Genomic DNA, 16,776 nt, shown 5'->3' on the forward strand with positions numbered 1-16,776 from the left:
TCTTCAGTACCAGCCCCAGAGAGGATGAGGAGCAGGGGCTGCAGGCCCCGCTGTCCTTGCACCCACTCTGTTCCTCTCCATTCCTCCTACGGGGATACAAGTTGCCAAGGAATCACCTTGCAGGTTGCCCAGAGAGTATGAGAAGGAGCTTCCTTGTGGAGCCAGACAGGATAGAATTCAAATCCTGACCTTTCCTCTTCCTAGTGCTATGACTCTGAACAAGTTACTTACCTGACTTAGCCTCCGTCTCCTTATTCATAAAATTGAGAGGCTGGTGCCCACCGCAGAATGAACAGAAGCCTGAATGTAAAACCCTCAGCATGGGTTAAGTATGCAATGAACAGACATAGGGCTTAGCATTTGCCAACCCTGTCTCCCGTGAGCAGTTAGACACAGCAAAAAGTGGTGGCCTTGGCCCTCGGCTACCCCTGGTCAGAGGCCCCAACCTTCCTGCTGGGGCCGTAGCATCAGCTTTTGCCTTAAATGAGGCATGCACTCCCTCTCTAGCCCATTTTTTCTTCAAAGATACTCTTGTGCCCTGCTGCTCTGAGTGCCAAGTAATAATTTGATAGTTGTCAGGTTCTGAGAAGCCACTGCACCAATGGGAGGGCACCTCGGGAGTCATGAGAAGCAGGAGTGGGGCAGGCAGGTAGGCCCCTGTCTCCATGTGGGGAGAAGTCAGACCGACATGATTGCCAGTCCTGTCTGCCACTCAATAGCTGTGTGACCTTGGGCAAATGACTTGCTCTCTCTGGGCTTCTACTTCCCAGTTATCAAATGAGGGATGCCTACCTCTGAAGTTGCTGAGAGTTGTGTTAGACAAAGCATATGGACTGTTAATCAGCCCCCAACCTCCATGGATGGTTCAGTGAGCAGAGACCTTACCATCACTGCAGGTGGGCCCCATGGAGTTTTAGATCCACCAGAGCCTGACCTCCTGGGTCAGGCTGGAGGGAGGTCAGACCTCCTGGTCTGCTGGGGGGCTAGTCCCAAAGAGGACCAGGAGGACCTGCCAGCCTTCTCAAGGCAGGAGAAGGGCGCAACTTCTACTCTGTCTTTCCCTCAGCCTCCTAGCAGAAGCCCTTTACTAGAAAAGGCCTGGGGTTCTACAGCTTTGCCACCTTGGTCCAGGGAAGCCAGGATCCAAGTGCTCAGACTATGAATCTCCCAGCTTCACTCGGAATCCCAGAAAGAGCTCGGGGCTCTGGGGAAGCTGGAGATCCCCAGGGAAGGAGCAAGTAGGTGGAGTACAGGTACCGTCTGCAGCAAGGTCACAGGAAGGGTGTGGGCTTGGATCAAACTGACCCAGATTGCCAGGCTGACTCATCAATGTACCTGCTGTGTGACTCCAGGCAATGATGCCAGGTAGCATGTAGAGAGTGTGCCAGAACGGAGCTCAGCACTACACGTGTTGTCTCCTTCAGTCCTCCCCATAGTCCAGGTGTATGAACAGTCTCATGGAAGAGCCCTGAACCCCTAACCACTGGGCCATATGCCTTGACTCAGCCTGCTCTGCCTCCAGCCCAGAGATGATGACAGCAATTGCATGGGGCCATGGGAGAAATTATAATGAGATAACAAAGGTGCCGGGCTTGGCAGCTAATGCATGCTCTGCTTGGCAGCTCCCTTCCCTCAACCTCTCCACAGTGCCCATGCAGCTCTAGGTTTTTTTAAATTTCTATGCACCAAGAGTCCCATCAGCTAGACCTCGGGGGCCAGGGGGTGGCATGCTGTTCTCCTGCATGGCTCCTTTCTCCTCAGAGTCCTGCTCCCTTGCTTTCCCACCCTAGTCAGAGTTGGTCCTGCCAACCACTCCCCTCACCCCATTGCCCAATCTCTGTACCCAGCTCAGGTGCTCCCTCCTCCAGGCAGCCTTCCCAGAACACTACCAGACCTAGAGAACTTGCCTTCCTAACCCTCAGAGCTCCCAGAGGGGTGGGATGAGTGTATCCCCTGGCCCCAGAGTTCTTGGAGGTTTTAGGACAGGCTTTGTCCTGTCATGGTGGGTGACCTGATGTCAAAGTTTTGGGAGTCCGAGTCTCTTGCATTCAGGCCCAACTCAACCACTTAGTAGTTAGACAACTGGACCCTAACCTTCTCTGAGCCTCAGTTTCCCTGTCTGCAAAATCTGACATACCACGCTGGCTTGCGTAAAGTAATGAGGGCAAGTGTCAATAGGCTGATTACTTTCAGGGCTTTTAGCCTGTGCTGCCTCATGGGCTTGGAGCTGGCCGCAATGAGACCAGTTCCCCACTCTAACCTGATCAGGCCTCTATGAGCACTGAGGACCCAGGTGGCCCCTGACCACCAGCAGAGAGCTGTGTGCCCGTTACCTACCCTCCTAGGAGTCCAGCACCTGAGGCCTTCCCTCGGCGGCTCATCTGATACATCTGAGCCATCTCCCTCAGGGTCTCTGCCGAGTACAGGCCAATGGGGTTGTTATACTGCCTTGGCTGGCTCGAGCCCAGTGGGGCTTTCGGGCTGAGTGAGTCCAGGGCCCCCTCCAGGCTGATCTTGGCCCCAGGGCTGCCCCGGGGAGGGCCGGGGTCAGAGGCCTCCATGTGTGAGGAGAAGACGGAGGTCTGAGAGAAGGAAGAGCTAAAGGTCTGCCCGAGCTCCGGGGTGCCTGGGGTGCCCGGGCCGGCCCTCGCCTCGGGGTGGGGGCTGGGTGCTGCCAGGCTGCTGATCGTGTCCAGAGCAGGGTCCTGGCCCAGGGCAGCGCCATGCAGGGGAGAGAGAAAAGAGCTGTTAGAGGCCACGCCCGCCCAGCACTTCCACGTGGACCTGAAATAGAGGGGTTAGTGCCAGCGCCCAGCAGCCCACCACCCTGCCGCCTGCAGCCCACTGCACTGAGTTCGGGGTAGGGAGACAGCCCAGACACCTGGAAAAGAAGAGTTTTCTAAAAAAAAAGCAGGGTGAGGTATATGGCTCCTGGCCCTGATGCTATCATCACACTAGACAAAATGTAAAGCCCCACACAGAAAGCTAGGCCAAGCCAGCCTGCCTATGGGACTGGAGGTAGGGGTGCTGTGGTCTCAGGGAGCTGGGGGGAGACCCCTCTAGCCTACATCTGTTCCCCCTTCCCCTGTATGAGGACACCTGGTGAGCACAGCTCTGCCCCTTGCTCTGTGACCCCACTCTGCAATGCTGCACATGGCCAGTGAGACGGAGCCTCCTGGGCTGGTGGTGAATAGGCAGGGCAGACGTGCCGAGGGGAAACTGAAGGGGGAGCGGGGCTGACATTTGGTTCCCTTGGGCTGCCTCTGCAGCTTCTCCTGAGAAGCACTCTGCCCACTTCCTCAATCTATCGCCCACCCCAGACCCCCGTTATCCTCTTCTTGCCTCTTCTCCCCACCCCGCCCATCACCCACTCTGCCCTTGTGGACTGACAGGGTCAGTATGAGGTCATTCAGGTGGGTGGGTGGAGAGTGGTGGGAGTGTGTGGGCCTGTAGGAGTGGTGGGGTGGGCCTCCTGGGCTCTCGGTCCCTCTGGATTGAGCTGCTTAGAGGGAGCCAGGAAGGGGCCTGGGGCAAGCGGGTGAGGTGTGCCTGCCTCTGGGCCTCACCAGCACTTCTGAGTGCAGTACATGCATGTGTGCTAAGTAGCTTCAGCCGTGTCCGACTCTGTGACCCCCCAGGCTCCTCTGTCCATGGAATTCTCCAGGCAAGAACACTGGAGTGGGTTGCCAATTCCTTCTCCGGGGGATCTTTCCAACCCAGGGATCAAACCCACATCTCTTGTCTCCTGCAGGAGGCAAGGTAGGCAGGTTCTTCACCTCTAGCACCACCTGGGAAGCCCTTGAGTACAGTACATGCTTAGTCGCTCAGTCATGTCCAACTCTTTGCGACCCTGTGGACTGTAGCCTGCCAGGCAGCCCTGAGTGCAGTACAAAAGTAGCTCACAGTGAAAGTGGTTCAGTTCTCTGACTCTTTGCGACTCCATGGACTTTACAGTCCATGGAATTCTCCAGCCAGAATACTAGAGTGGGTAACCTTTCCCTTCTCCAGGGGATCTTTCCAACTCAGGGATCAAACCCAGATCTCCCGCATGGCAGGCAGATTCTTTACCGGCTAAGCCACAAGGAAAGCCCAAGAATCCTGGAGTGGGTAACCTATCCCTTCTCCTGGGGATCTTCCCAATCCAGGAATCAAACTGGGGTCTCCTGCACTGCAGGTGAATTCTTTACCAACTGAGCTGTGAAGGAAGCCAAGGGGCAGGCAACTGGGGGGAGAAAGGAAAACGGGAGGGAGAGTGCCTGTGACAGAGGAGAAACCCTGAGGGGCAGAAGATCCCCCACGGCTGAGAGCTTTTCTTGGAGTGACTGACTCAAACTGGGGCCTTGGCTTCATGCCAGAGTCAGCCCCCTGCTAGTGCCCTCAGGAGCATGAGGGTCAGAGCCTTCTGGACACTTGTCCCTACTTGACTGGGAGGGACAAGTAGGGATTTGTCCCTACTTGACTTGTCCCTTCCCTGAAAATGCTATGGACTAAGTAGATTTCCCATCAGCCCAACTGTGAGGCACAGATATTGGCTAAGCACCCAGGTGGAGACCCCTACATTATCACGAAATCAGCATTGTGTCAGAGCTCGAACGCATCTCTCCGGGGGCCTGCCCCAGCTCTGCCACTGATTCCACCACCCCGCCTGAGTGGGGCCAGCAGAAGTTCAGGTAGGCAGGCCAGGGCTGCACTCCAGGAACCACGGCTGAAAGTGGAGCCTGCCACCCAGAGTCAGCACCTACCTTCTGGTGGGGGATCACTGGCAGAGGGGACTGGACCGGGGGCGCTGCCGTGGAGATGGGAATGGGGCGCTTCGACCTGGAAAAGCCAGAAATAGGAACAGGTGAAGACAGTTGTTCTCGGGGCCCAGAGCACCCACCTGGGCAGGGTCGGTGAGGGGAGAACGTCTGAAACCCAGGGAGACTGGGTGTCCCCTGAGCCTGACCAGCATGGAAAGTCACGTCTCTTGGGTACTTAGCAGCCATGGGCCTCTGCCAAGTCCCAGGGAGGCTGCCTGTGGCAGAGAAAGCAGGGAAGACCCTGGCCTCCAGGCCCAGCTGCCCACACTCTGGCAGCCCCGTGCCCCACCCTCTATGAGCTCCTCTGTAAAGTGAGGCACAGACACGGTGGTGCTTGATGCCTTGGGCCTGTCCTTACTCTGGCCCAGGGGCTGTCCTCACTTCCCGGTGCAGTCTGGTAGCACAAGGCTTGGCCCATGCTGGACAGCTCCTCTCCCCGGGATATCTGGTGCCCACACCCAGGCTCCATTCTCTGCTCTGGAGAGCTCCCACCTACTTCTGCAGTGTGAGACTCAGGTTGTAGCTGGCAGACTTGATCTTGTTCTGGGCCTCCAGGTGGGTCATGGTATCTGTGTTGACGCCGTCAATGGCCACCACAAGGTCACCCTGGCTGAGCTGGGACTGTGCGGCCTTGCTGCCGGCGTGATCTGAGAGGATAGCAAATGGAGGGTAAGCATAGAAGGGTGACCTGAGGATGGGACAGTCCTCAGAGAAGAATCACCAGGGAATCATTCAGTAGAGGCTTGCCATTTTGTCTTTCATTCACTGTAGCCACCAAGCCTGCTTCCTCTTCTTGCCACAAAACTGACATATTTCTTGGTGCTTTGTATCTGAGTGTGATCATGAGACTAGCTCTGGCTAGTGGAATGTAGCTTAAAGCAACGCACATCACTTCCGGGCCTGCCCCTAGCAGTCATCTTGCCATCCTCAATTCTCTCTGTTTGTCAGCTGACTGGATATAAAGGACCCAGAGGAGACCAGTCAAGCCACTAACTGGAAGGGACTTGGATCCTGGAGTCACTGCTTGGAGGAAGGATGATTAAGGAGCACTGAATTGGATGTTGAATGAATGAGAAACTTTTGCAAGAGATCTGGGGGTTGTTTGTTACACCAATTAGCCTACTATAGCATCTGTACCCTGAAAACCCATGGCATGTTTCCAGGCTCCAGAAGAACTCAGATGCTGCCAGGCCAGCAGGCAGGCCAAATGCATCCTCACAATAGCATCCTAAGTACCTAGTGCTCTACCATGACAGGTGTACAGAGAAGGCTGGCAGAGTGTCAGCCTGCCTGGGGGAACAAGGTCAGCTGGAACATGGAGCTCAATGCTCTGTGGTTGGCTTCATATTTCCAGAGGCCAGCTCCCAAATCTTGCACTCTAGTGACATTACAGAATATTAGAGTCTGGGGGGCCCCCCCCAGTGTGATCACGCAGGATAACATGCATACGCCATCCCATGAATATCACATGTAATATCAGGAAGGTTGCACTCCCAGGGATATTACTTGTGATGCTGAGATGGCTGAGACTCTACTCCCAATGACATCACACACCATGCCAAATTCTGCATGTTCAGCCCCCCAGTAATACCACCCTGAATGTCACGATGGCCTCCCCTACAGTAACATCACATGAAATGTGAAATTCTGGAGGGCCTGGTGACATCACCTAAAATAGCTTTGTGACCAGTCCCTAGTGACATTATACACAGTGTCATGAAGCTTCTCTTCTAAAAGTGTCTCATGGGATGTTGTGGAGACTCTGACTCCACCCCCTGCTGACATTACATAGAATAACTTTGTAACCTGACCCCCATGACATCATCAGGAAGCCCCCTGTGACATCACATGGGATGCCAGGCAGGCCTTGCCTCCAGTGACATCATAGGAAAGAGGAGACCCTGGGAGTCACCCCCGCAGTGAGCTGTGCCTGGAGGGTGTCCCTTGGCTCTTTTTCCCCGACATGCCCACCAGCCAGGCCTCTTGGCTTCTCTGGGCACATCCTAGTCACCTTTCTGGCTATACCCCAAGGACAAGGCTGGCTTCTAACATTGGCAGAAGCCATTATCTGGCCAGGCTTGGGGACCATCCTAGAAGGAGCCCTAAGAGGACCTGGGGACTGTCCCTGGATACCAGGCTTCATGGAACTCTGGCCAGATTCTGGACTTCAGACATGGATGGAAACCTACTGCTAAGCCGCTATGAATGGCTCTGCAGTCACCAGCCCTCAACCCATTCCTAGATGGGCTCTAGGGTAGGCCAGAAACCATATGTGTTAACTCAGGGATTATAGCAAATCTAGGCGAGTTCTTGCTAATTGCCATTGTCTTGCCATTTCAGACACAAGAACTGTGGTACCTTCTTAAACACTGGCCACCTTGTGCCCAGAGCAACCTCCTCACCACTCCCAGAATCTGCTGAGATGAGGCAAGGACAACAGAAAAACAAATGCCTTAATTGTCAGGAAGCCACATTATCCAGTTTGCCAAGTCCCACCTGCTCTCCAGGCTCCCATAGGGATGTCTTGAACCACCTGGACTGTCTCAAAACACATGTCGCCTTTAGTCCCAAATCAATGGCCATGCAGAGCCTCTACTAGTGACAGGAGTTTGTTGTTCCCTTTGATTTAAATGGTTGAACAAAGGGTAAAAAAAAAGATATCAAAGAAAAGCAAAACACTTTCTAGACTGAGAGGGGACTCCTAAGGGCAAGCTGAGTTGCCCAGCCAGGCCTGTCCTGCAAGAAAGTTACCTTCCCCTATACCTTCTAGCTTCACATTCAGACCTCTGCTCTTCCTGGCATTTTATTATAGACACCTTTGAACACAGAAGGGCATCCCTGGTAGCTCAGACAGTAAAGCATCTGCCTGCAATGCGGGAGACCTGGGTTCGATCCCTGGGTCAGGAAGATCCCCTGGAGGAAGGAAATGGCAACCCACTCCAATACTCTTGCCTAGAAAATCTGGTGGATAGAGGAGCCTGGTAGGCTACTGTCCATGGTGTCTCAGAGTTGGACATGACTGAGCAACTTCACTTTCTTCACTTTGAATACAGAAAGGAGGAACTAATTCTACAGTGAAAACTCAAATGCCCGCTGCTGTGGTTCCACTGTAGCATTTCACTCAACCTGCTGGTCATGTGTCCATCCCTCTCACCATCCATCAATCTATATCATATTTGAAGCACTTCAGAGAAAGTAGCAGACGCCAGCATGCTCCTATTCAGGGTAAACTATGCAATGCCTCTGCTGTCTTAGTGGACTGCCCACAGAGCTCCCCCACAGCAGGACACTCCTGTGTTGGGACTTCTCAACGCAGGGCTCCCCCAGATACTTCTATGAATCTACAGAGAAGGGGGCCATCATCCTGCAACAGGGAGCTCCCGGGAAGGGTAGGTACAGACCCCAGAGGAGGGGGCCTTATGCCTACAGAAGTGATGCCTGCCAGGCAGGACCAGATCTGTATCCAGGAGATCATGGACAAGTGTGAACAAGGACACCAGAATGACATCCAAGAGATGCTGGGGCCAGATCAGCTGGAACGAACCACGGCCATCTGGAATGCCCTCCCTTCCACGATGCCTTGAGGACATCTTTCTCCCTCAAGCCTGGGTCGCTAACACAATACCTTCCCAAAGGGCTCCCACCTTCCCCTTGCCTGACATGGCCTGGCTCCCCCTCATCCTCAGGTAATGGACTGAAGTGATTCCTGGGGAAGAGCCCAGCCTCCCCTGGGCCTGGTCAAGAGCCAAACTCCCTGAGGAGAGCCGCCTAGCTGGCTCCAGCCTGCCCCTGGCGCCTCTCTCTCTGCACCTGTGTCTGTTCATCAGGGCTCAGTTGGCCTGACCTTTGGCTGCCCTGAGCAGGGTTCAAGACCTCTCAGGCTGGTGGGTGGAGGATGCTATAATCCTCTTGTAGGAAAGTGCTCTGCTAGTTCTGCCCAGGTCTCCTTAGAGAAGAAGGCAGTGTGGAGACAGGGACCCTAAGGAGGTTGTCCCTCAGGTCTGCCCAAGGAGCATTCTGCCCAGCAGAAGGGCAGGGCCACCCTTGAACCATCTCACAGAGCCCAAGGAATGTGGAGAGTACAGTCCAGGCATGAGGCACCCATGTATCTCTTGTCTGACTCCCTAGCCCCCTCCCTCTACTTTCCTTGTCCCAGAAAAGACCCAAAGCTGCTAAATCCTTGAAGGATATATATATTTTTTTCTTTAAAGTTTTCCTAGCCCCCTTGGAGAATTTGAAAAGCTCTTTGTAATGATTATTTCATCCTCATTTCACTTTTCAACTTCTCCAGTCTCCAGCCAGCTCTCAGTGGGGGAACCCAGCCATAGGCAGAGCTCCAGGACCGGGGTTCTGTCTCAGAAGCATCTAGGATAGGCTCTAGGTGTTTAGAGGCCAAGATTGCCACCCAGCCCACAGGAGTGTTTCCTCCTTGCTGGGCCATAGTTTAGGGCACCCCAGAGTGGGCACAAGGACAGCTGGTGCCAGGGAGCAACTGTAGTGCCCATGACCTTCAGGTGCCTGGGGGAAGCAGCAGAGCAAAGAGCACGGACTTTGGTCTGAGCCAGACCTGAGGTTGCAGCACCCACCTCCATGCCCTCTGTGTAAAGACAGCAACGATTCTGTTCTCCCGGGATTCTGGTGAGGATTTCATCATTAAATGGCATATTATACAAGGACAATGCAGAGCTGAGAAAGTTTCAGGGAAGCTCCTGAAGGAGGAGATGTGGGTGCTGCCCCCGGCCCCTTGCCCTGGGGTGTGCAGGAGTTGGAGTCTGGGAGGCTGCAGCCTCCGGCTCTACAGGAAACAAGTTCTGGAGCTGGCAGAAGGTGGTATGTGAGGGCCCAGCCCTGATCAGTTCTGAGCCAGCCTTCTATCCTTAGAAGGGCCCGAGCATCAGCTGGAGGAGAGAGAAGTCCTCTCCAGGGCCCCAGGAAAGCAAGATGCCGGCTGAGGCTCTGACCTATCCCTGCGCCTGGCTCCTATTTCCCCAGCTTCCTGGTATCAGAGGGAGCCCTTGGGCTCCACAGAGGTTCCTGGACATCACTCCCAGTGTTAAAAGCCAGATAGGCCGTGCCTTCTTTTCCATCTAGACCTACCAGTGTAGGTGTGGCAAGGAACAGGGGGACAGGGCAGGCAGTGGATGCTGTGGGCTGTGCAACTTCCAGCACCTCCTCCTGACACCCCCACTAAGGCTGACACCCCCGGGGATTTCCATAGAGCCCTAAGTGCATTTTACATTGTGTGATTAAATTACTGTCAGGCCACGCTCTGCTCCCTTTCCATCTGGCTTCCCCTGGGGCCTCCATCCCTCACTCTCTCACTTCTGTCTTCCCATGGTCCTGCTCTCCAACTCCACCCTGGCTGATAAAAAAAAAGAGAGAGAGCACCAGAGTCTTATCTGTGCTTAAAAAGCCTCTCCTTACACAGAGGATTTTTAGGGAAGTGAACATACTCTCTATGATACTATAATGCTAGATACATGTCAGAATACATTGCTCCAAAACCATAAAATGTACACGCCAAGCGTGAACTCTAATGTAAACTATTTGTTCTCTGTAATAATGACATGTCAGTGTAGCTTCATTGGTTATAATATATGTACACTCTGGTGGGGGATGTTGGTAATGAGAGAGGCTGTGCATGTATGTGTGGGGGGCAGGGCGTGGGATAGGAGAAATCCCCATATCTTCCTCTTAATGTTGCTATGAACTTAAAGCTGCTCTAAAAAAACTTAAGACTTAAAAGAAACAACCTCTCCCTGTTCATGCCTTAGCCGCCCCAGTCAGTCCTTGCCATGTCTCCCTGTCCTCACCGCCAGGCTTCTCCCAAGAGTGACCCGATGGCCCTGCGTCTGCAGTCTCTCATCCCCCTCGCGTCAGCCATCTGACTTTGGCCCCCACCACTCCACACATACCAGTGACCTCCCTGTGCCAAAACCAGGGGTCACTGGTCCCTTTTCCAGCTGGCCACACACTTTACTGGCCTTCTGAGTCTCTCCTCTTATCCCACAGTTCTATGTCAAGAATGTTACGCAGTGGGTCCCCAAGAGCCCTGGGACATGGCAAAGTCCACTTCATGCCACTTAGGATGGTTCTTGGGAAGAGGTGGATCCGGGCTTCAAAGGCACAGAGATGCTGTATTTGGGAACAGGCGGGCCCTGGGTGGGGGCCTTTGCAATCATGGCTAGCCCCTGGATGAGAGGAAGGTTCAGGGAACTGGGGAGACATCTCTCAGGCGGGAGGGCTGCCCCAGCAAACCTAGCAGGCCTCACCCAGGAAGCTCCACTCTCCTCACATTCGCTCCTCTCCCACGCTTTCAGCCCAAGGAGCCCTGGGGGCTGCCAGTAAAGTTGCCCTTGTCCTGCGTCCTAGCCCAGGACCTCAGAAGGCCCACTCCCCAGGACCTAGCCAGCCTCATACCCACTTTCTTCGGGGCCCTCCCGGGGTCAGGAACAGCTCTGAGCACCAGGGAGAGGGAGCATGCTGGGAGAGAATCTGGCCTGGCGACCTCTACATGTGCATTTCCCTGCAGTGGCCTCTGTCAGTTTATTGTCCCCATTCCCATCCGTTCCTTTGGGAAGACCCTGCCAGCCCCGCGGCAGCCCTCCGGAGGCTTGCCTGACCTTCAGCGTAGCTATAAACAGCTCGGCTGTCAGCACTGCTAGGTGCTGCCCGAGAAACAGCACCGCGACCTTAAAATTCCAGGAATCGTCGGCGTGGTTGCCCCAGAATAGCTTCAGCCTGTCCTCCTTCCCGTCCCTGGGGACCCTCCGTCCACCCCACCGTAGCCAAGAGAATCTGATGAATACTGGGACGGAGCTCAGCAAAGGGGCGGAGGCCACTGGGCAGGTGCTCCAGGTGAGCCTGCTGGATGGGTGGGTGAGGCTCTAAGGAGTGGCAGCCTTGGAGCAGAGAGACAGGACCTCCCTGGGCCCAGGCTCAGCTCCCCCATCCTCACAAGCAGCCCATGAGGAAAAACAGGTGTATTTTCATAAGTGTATATTAGAAAGCACTCTCACATGTGTGCTTTCACTGATGCATTAGCCCCATTTTACAGATGAGAAAACTGAGGCTGAGCAGGTGAACTGACTTTTCTAAGGTGACCCAGCTGTGAGTAGCAGAGCCAAACAAAATCTTAACGTCTCTGCCATAAAGTCAAGGACTGCAACACGCACCAGGAGGCAAGTCCCAGACCGTGGCCCTAGCCTTGGCCTAGCGGCTCAGGTATTGGGGCTGGGTCTTTGGAATTTCTCCCTCTCTGCTCCCACCCCTCCCCCACTTCCTGGAGAACTGGTTGGGGTTGGGGGAGGGTGGGGGTGAGAGGGCAGCTCATGTTGCAGGCCCAGCCGCACCTGTCCAGGATAAATAAAGGCATTTCCCCTCCACCCTCTGAGCCTCTCTCCTGAACCCATTTCTCTGTGGGTCCTTAGGCTGAGACTCTCACGGAAGGGAGGACTTGAGGGGCTCTTATTGCTCCAAGGTTGATTCTGTGGGGCTGGTGGGCAAAATGGGGTGGGTACGGGAGCTACTACTCAGGCTGCAGGCGGCCAGCCTTCTTACAGGAGGAGATGCAGCAGAGACGGGCCCTACTTGGGGCTTTTCTATGAGTCCCTAGCCAGAGGATGAGGTTGTAACCACGGGAGTTAGGGGTTACCAAGGATACAGGAGCGGGTGAGCAAGTTTGAACCTCAGTTAGTCTGGCTCTGAAGTGAGATGCCCATCCTGGCCCTGTCCGAGGGACCACAGGCCTCAGGGTTATAGTGTGTGTGCCCCTGCTGAGAATGAGCTGGCCCTGCGTTTGCCTATCCCCCCACCGCCATACACCACTATTGCCTTGTTTTTTGCAAAGACTCAGGTCAGGACATCTATTGCCCCTCTATGGGAAGTGGGTCAGGGCTGCAGTGGGAATAGGATTCTTCCAGAGAGCTCTGGCCTTGTTCCCTTAGGGAAGAAGTTTCTGCTGCAGAAGGACCTTAAGTGCCCCAGCAGGAAATAGCACAGTCCTGTTGGGAGGGTAGGGCTTTGTATTCCAAGGCCTGCGCTGAGACCAGGACGCCCAAACTCAGGGTATCAGCGGCTGACCAGAGGATTTATCAAAAGGCTCCAAGCCCTGGGAAGGCCCCAGCACCCAGCCCTGCATGTTTCATGGCCTTGGTGATTTGGGGCATGCCCCTGAAGGGAGCTGAGAGGCCCATCCCCCGATGGTCTGCCTGAGCTGAGCGTTCTATTTTTAAAAGTACCCCCTAATCATTGGCCCTAGTACATCCCAATACATCCCCTGCCTACAGTGAGGACATTCTTCCTGCTGTCTAGCTTAAGGCCTCTGTGCTGCAATTTAAGCCCTGGGCTGGCTGGGGCCAGGTGGCGCATAGACCCCGGGTGAAGTCATTGGCTATCCTGGGTGCCACTGAGCTGGGAGGGCTAATATCCGTTCGCATGGATGGGGTTGGGACCAGGCCTTGGGCATGGTAGCACTGAGGGAGAGCTGGGCTGTCTCAGGTTGTGGGAAGCTGGCAGACTCATGAGAGTCGATGGTCCTGCTTTGTACAAGGAGGAGACCTGCAACCAGGGGGTGGGGAGCTGTGCAGGGTTCTGGGGGAGAAGGGGGGTGTGTCCACTGGGGCTCAAATGCCCATGTGTCACCATATCATCAGACAGAGTGTGTGCATCTCTAGGTGTTCTTTAATACGTGGGACCATGCCATCTCCAGGGCAGGGGGCCTGGAGACTCAGGTGAGAATAAGCCAGACCTCCAACAGAAGGATGGAGACAGTGCCTTTTCCCTGCATTAGAGCCAGGCCAGCACCCCAGAGAAGTATAGCCTCTTTTGCTCTTGTGAGTCTCCCATAGCCACCCCTGAGTGGGGTTTTCCATTTCAGTATCCCTCCAAGTGTCCACATTAGGTTCCACAGCCAGGATTGTGCCTCCAGTGGGGACACTGGCTCCCTGCCCCTCTGCCAAGCACCTTTCAGGCCTCTCCTGGCTACCCACTTCAGTGCCACCCCCCTAATCTCCCTCACCCCAACCCTAGGCCCAAGGCAAGTTTCCTCTGCCCTGGAGAAGTCTCCCTGTCTCCAGGTGGGCAGTGACCCAGACACCCCTGCCCATCCATCACCCTCCAGTGACAGCCTGGGGCCTCAGCCTGTGCCCTTGTGCCCACACCAGCACTGCTGGGGCTCGGCCTTGGACATACCCCACCAGGCAGGGGTTATCTTTGCCCTGGAACATTTCACAGTTCACTGTGAGCATAGCTCTGCTTCAGCCCCGCTCTGTTGGACTTCCCTTTACTTGACAAGTGTTGCCTGAGCCCCTAGGTACTGGTCTAGGTACCAGGGACACAGCAGTGGTTAAAACAAAGTTCCGTCTTACAGATAGCTTTGCCTCAAGCAGATCTAGTTTCTTGCTTCTCTGGACTTCAGTGTCTCCAGCTGGGCAATAAGGTTTCTCAGACAATCTCCAAAGATCTCTGACTTCCCCATCAGGCAGTGCTGTCCCCTGGCCACAGGCACTGCAGGACACACAGTCCATTTCCCCAGATGAGCATGGGGAACCAGACGTGAGACCAGCAGGCAGAGCAGCTGTAAGTGAATGGCTAGGTGCTCCAGCAGGGGAGGAAGGCCCAGCTCCATGAAGCCAACCAGTGGGAGTTCCCCCAGCAGGCCCAGGGAGGCAGGGGGAAAAGAGGGCTGTTATCTCAGATCTGGGATGGAGTGGGTGTGGGAGACCAGTTATGAGCCCAGCCCAGCTCCGAGCCCTGACTGCAGGACAGCCAAGGTCAGCAGTCTGTCACCTGTTCTCTCCATGATAGGAGCGCTCGCTCCCCAAAGCCGCGGCCTACTTCCAGGCAGATGCTCCAGGCTTGGGTGTACCCCAGCCCACCTGGAGAAGGGCTTAGGAAGGTGCTATGCTGTCTGTTTACCTGCCTGCTTGCAAACTTAGCATTTCCTGCTCTACTCAAAACACCAGCCGCTTGCCTGTGTTTCATACTCTTAATAGGCTAGCAAACCCAGGTGGGCAACAGCTGTGGCAGAGACCAGGGGCCTGGGGCAGGCAGGATCAGGTTAGGTCCAGTCCCAGCCCCCAGACCAGGAAAGTGTGCTCTGCTTTCCAAGAGCCTCAGGGAGGACAGACAGATGGACGGATGGACGCACACACCCTCCTTCTAGCATGCCCCGCCCCCACGGGTGGTAGGCTGCGGGCCATGCACACTCACCCGGGAGATGGTGAGCGGCATGTTGAAGTCCTTGCCCCCCTGCAGGCGGAAGCCCCAGGGCCCAGGCCCCGTCAGGGTCACGCTGTAAGACATGCTGGCGCTGACGCCGGCGGCCTCTGCGGACAGAGAAGAGGGGAGTGAGAGGACGCTCGTGCCCCCTGCCTCCCCAGTCCAGACCTCAGCCCCAGCCCCCGACCCTCGGCCTTGCCTGCTCCGTGCCTTGCTGCCCGGCTGGGCTGTGTGGAGCTCCTGAGAGGCTCCTAAGAATAGCTGGGAACGAATGCCATCGACACTGATATCTGCCCTCCGCTGCGCCCATAAATGGACTGTAACCCTATACTGTGCCCGCCCGCCCTCAGCCTCCCAGCGGGTCCACCGTGACTCACGCGGCTAATATAGCCCCTGGGGAGGGTTGTCCAGCTCCCAGTACCCCCCAGGGGGCAGGAGAGGGGCCTGGGCGGTTAGTGATAATGCTCTGCCTCCCTGCTCTCCTCTCCTTGCTCCTCTGCCCTCTAGAGAGCCTGGTCTGCCCAGCTACACTCTCTGCCTGCTGTACTCACTCTCTTGCCCAGAAGACCATGGCTAAGCTCCCGTGGCCAAGGGCTTTGTGACTTGGGTGTTTGCAGCCCTGTGATCCCTGGAGAAGACCCTGAAGTTGTCCGCTTATCCTCTCATCCCCAAGAGAAACGACAACTTCAGGGCCCAGAAATGTCCAACCCCATCAGAACAGTAATAGTAATAGCAGCAGCTCTGGGCACAGCCAAGCTCAGCTCTGGGCCCTCCACACCATTATCCTCTCAGATTCTGAGAGGCTGCCACTTGTCCTCCAGGGACCAAGGCTCAGAGAGAGGTTAGCTAACTTCCCCAAGGTCACACAGGTAGACCCAGGCCAGACTGGAGCCTGAGCTCATCCCTATGGGGATTTGTGCCAGATAACAGGTTCCGCCCAGTAGTGGCAGTACCTCTTGATGCTCAAGCCTGGAACTGGGGAGGCCCTGCCTGCTGAAAGGTCCCCTTAGCACGGGGTCTGGAAGCAGGTCTGGGACAGGCCCCACACCCTCCAGACCCTCTGGGGGCCCAACAGTTATTCTTGGCTCTCCTGTCTCATTTGTGCTCTGGAAAACTTGACAGCAGCGTGGAAAGCACCAGCTGCCAGTGTCGCACGCCAGGCCCCCGTGCCCTTTGCGCCGGAATGGCAGGGGCCAGGGAGGAGGGGAGGAGAGGCCATTTGCTCAGCTGCTGGGGCAAGGGGCCAGAAGGGGCAGGAAAGGGAAAATGTGTGTGATGTGGTCAGCCCATAACCCAGAGACAGTGTGTTCTAGATGGGGGCCTAGACCCCTCAGGCCTCCTGCCAGTGTGCTCTTTGAGCCAAGATACCTGTAGAAGCCCTTTCTCAGAAGAGACCTCAGGCTCAACATAGTCTGGAGGTAGATCAAGGCCCCCCACCTAGTTCTCTGCTCTGGAAACCAAAGCTCAGAGAAGGCAACTGGGCTGGCTGTTCTCTGCCCTCTTGGAGAGCTCTAGCCTGAGCTGGGCCCTGAGGACTCAGAGGAAGACTGGGTGTGGGTAATTTCCCAGCTGCCAGCACCCAACCTCACACTCTGGGCCTAGCACATACAAAATGAATGGCAAGAAGGAGTCCCCACTTCACAGGGGCATTTGGTAACTTGCCCAAGGTCACAGAAATATCAAGTGGAAGAAGCCAGTGAGGGACCTGTGTTCTTTCCCCCATTTCACCACCTCTTCTGCTCCATGTCATGCTGCC

General features: G+C 55.5%; 1 protein-coding gene across 1 annotated transcript in view; it reads right to left on the minus strand.

Moving 5' to 3' along the window:
* The window catches only part of LDB3 (LIM domain binding 3), a 59,325-nt gene extending 43,964 nt beyond the window's left edge, over nt 1–15,361 (minus strand). The window contains exons 1-5 of the mRNA XM_043476193.1: nt 15,231–15,361; nt 15,008–15,127; nt 11,194–11,203; nt 5,296–5,433; nt 4,743–4,818 (exon numbers count right to left, since the gene is read on the minus strand). Coding sequence (XP_043332128.1) covers nt 4,743–4,818; nt 5,296–5,433; nt 11,194–11,203; nt 15,008–15,127; nt 15,231–15,330 — 444 coding nt within the window. The 5' untranslated portion in view covers nt 15,331–15,361. The remainder of the gene's footprint in view (nt 1–4,742; nt 4,819–5,295; nt 5,434–11,193; nt 11,204–15,007; nt 15,128–15,230) is intronic.
* Nucleotides 15,362–16,776: the final 1,415 nt, after the last annotated feature.

This window comes from Cervus canadensis, chromosome 8 (genome assembly GCF_019320065.1).
Source record: "Cervus canadensis isolate Bull #8, Minnesota chromosome 8, ASM1932006v1, whole genome shotgun sequence".
In the NCBI taxonomy this organism is placed as follows: Eukaryota; Metazoa; Chordata; class Mammalia; order Artiodactyla; family Cervidae; genus Cervus; species Cervus canadensis.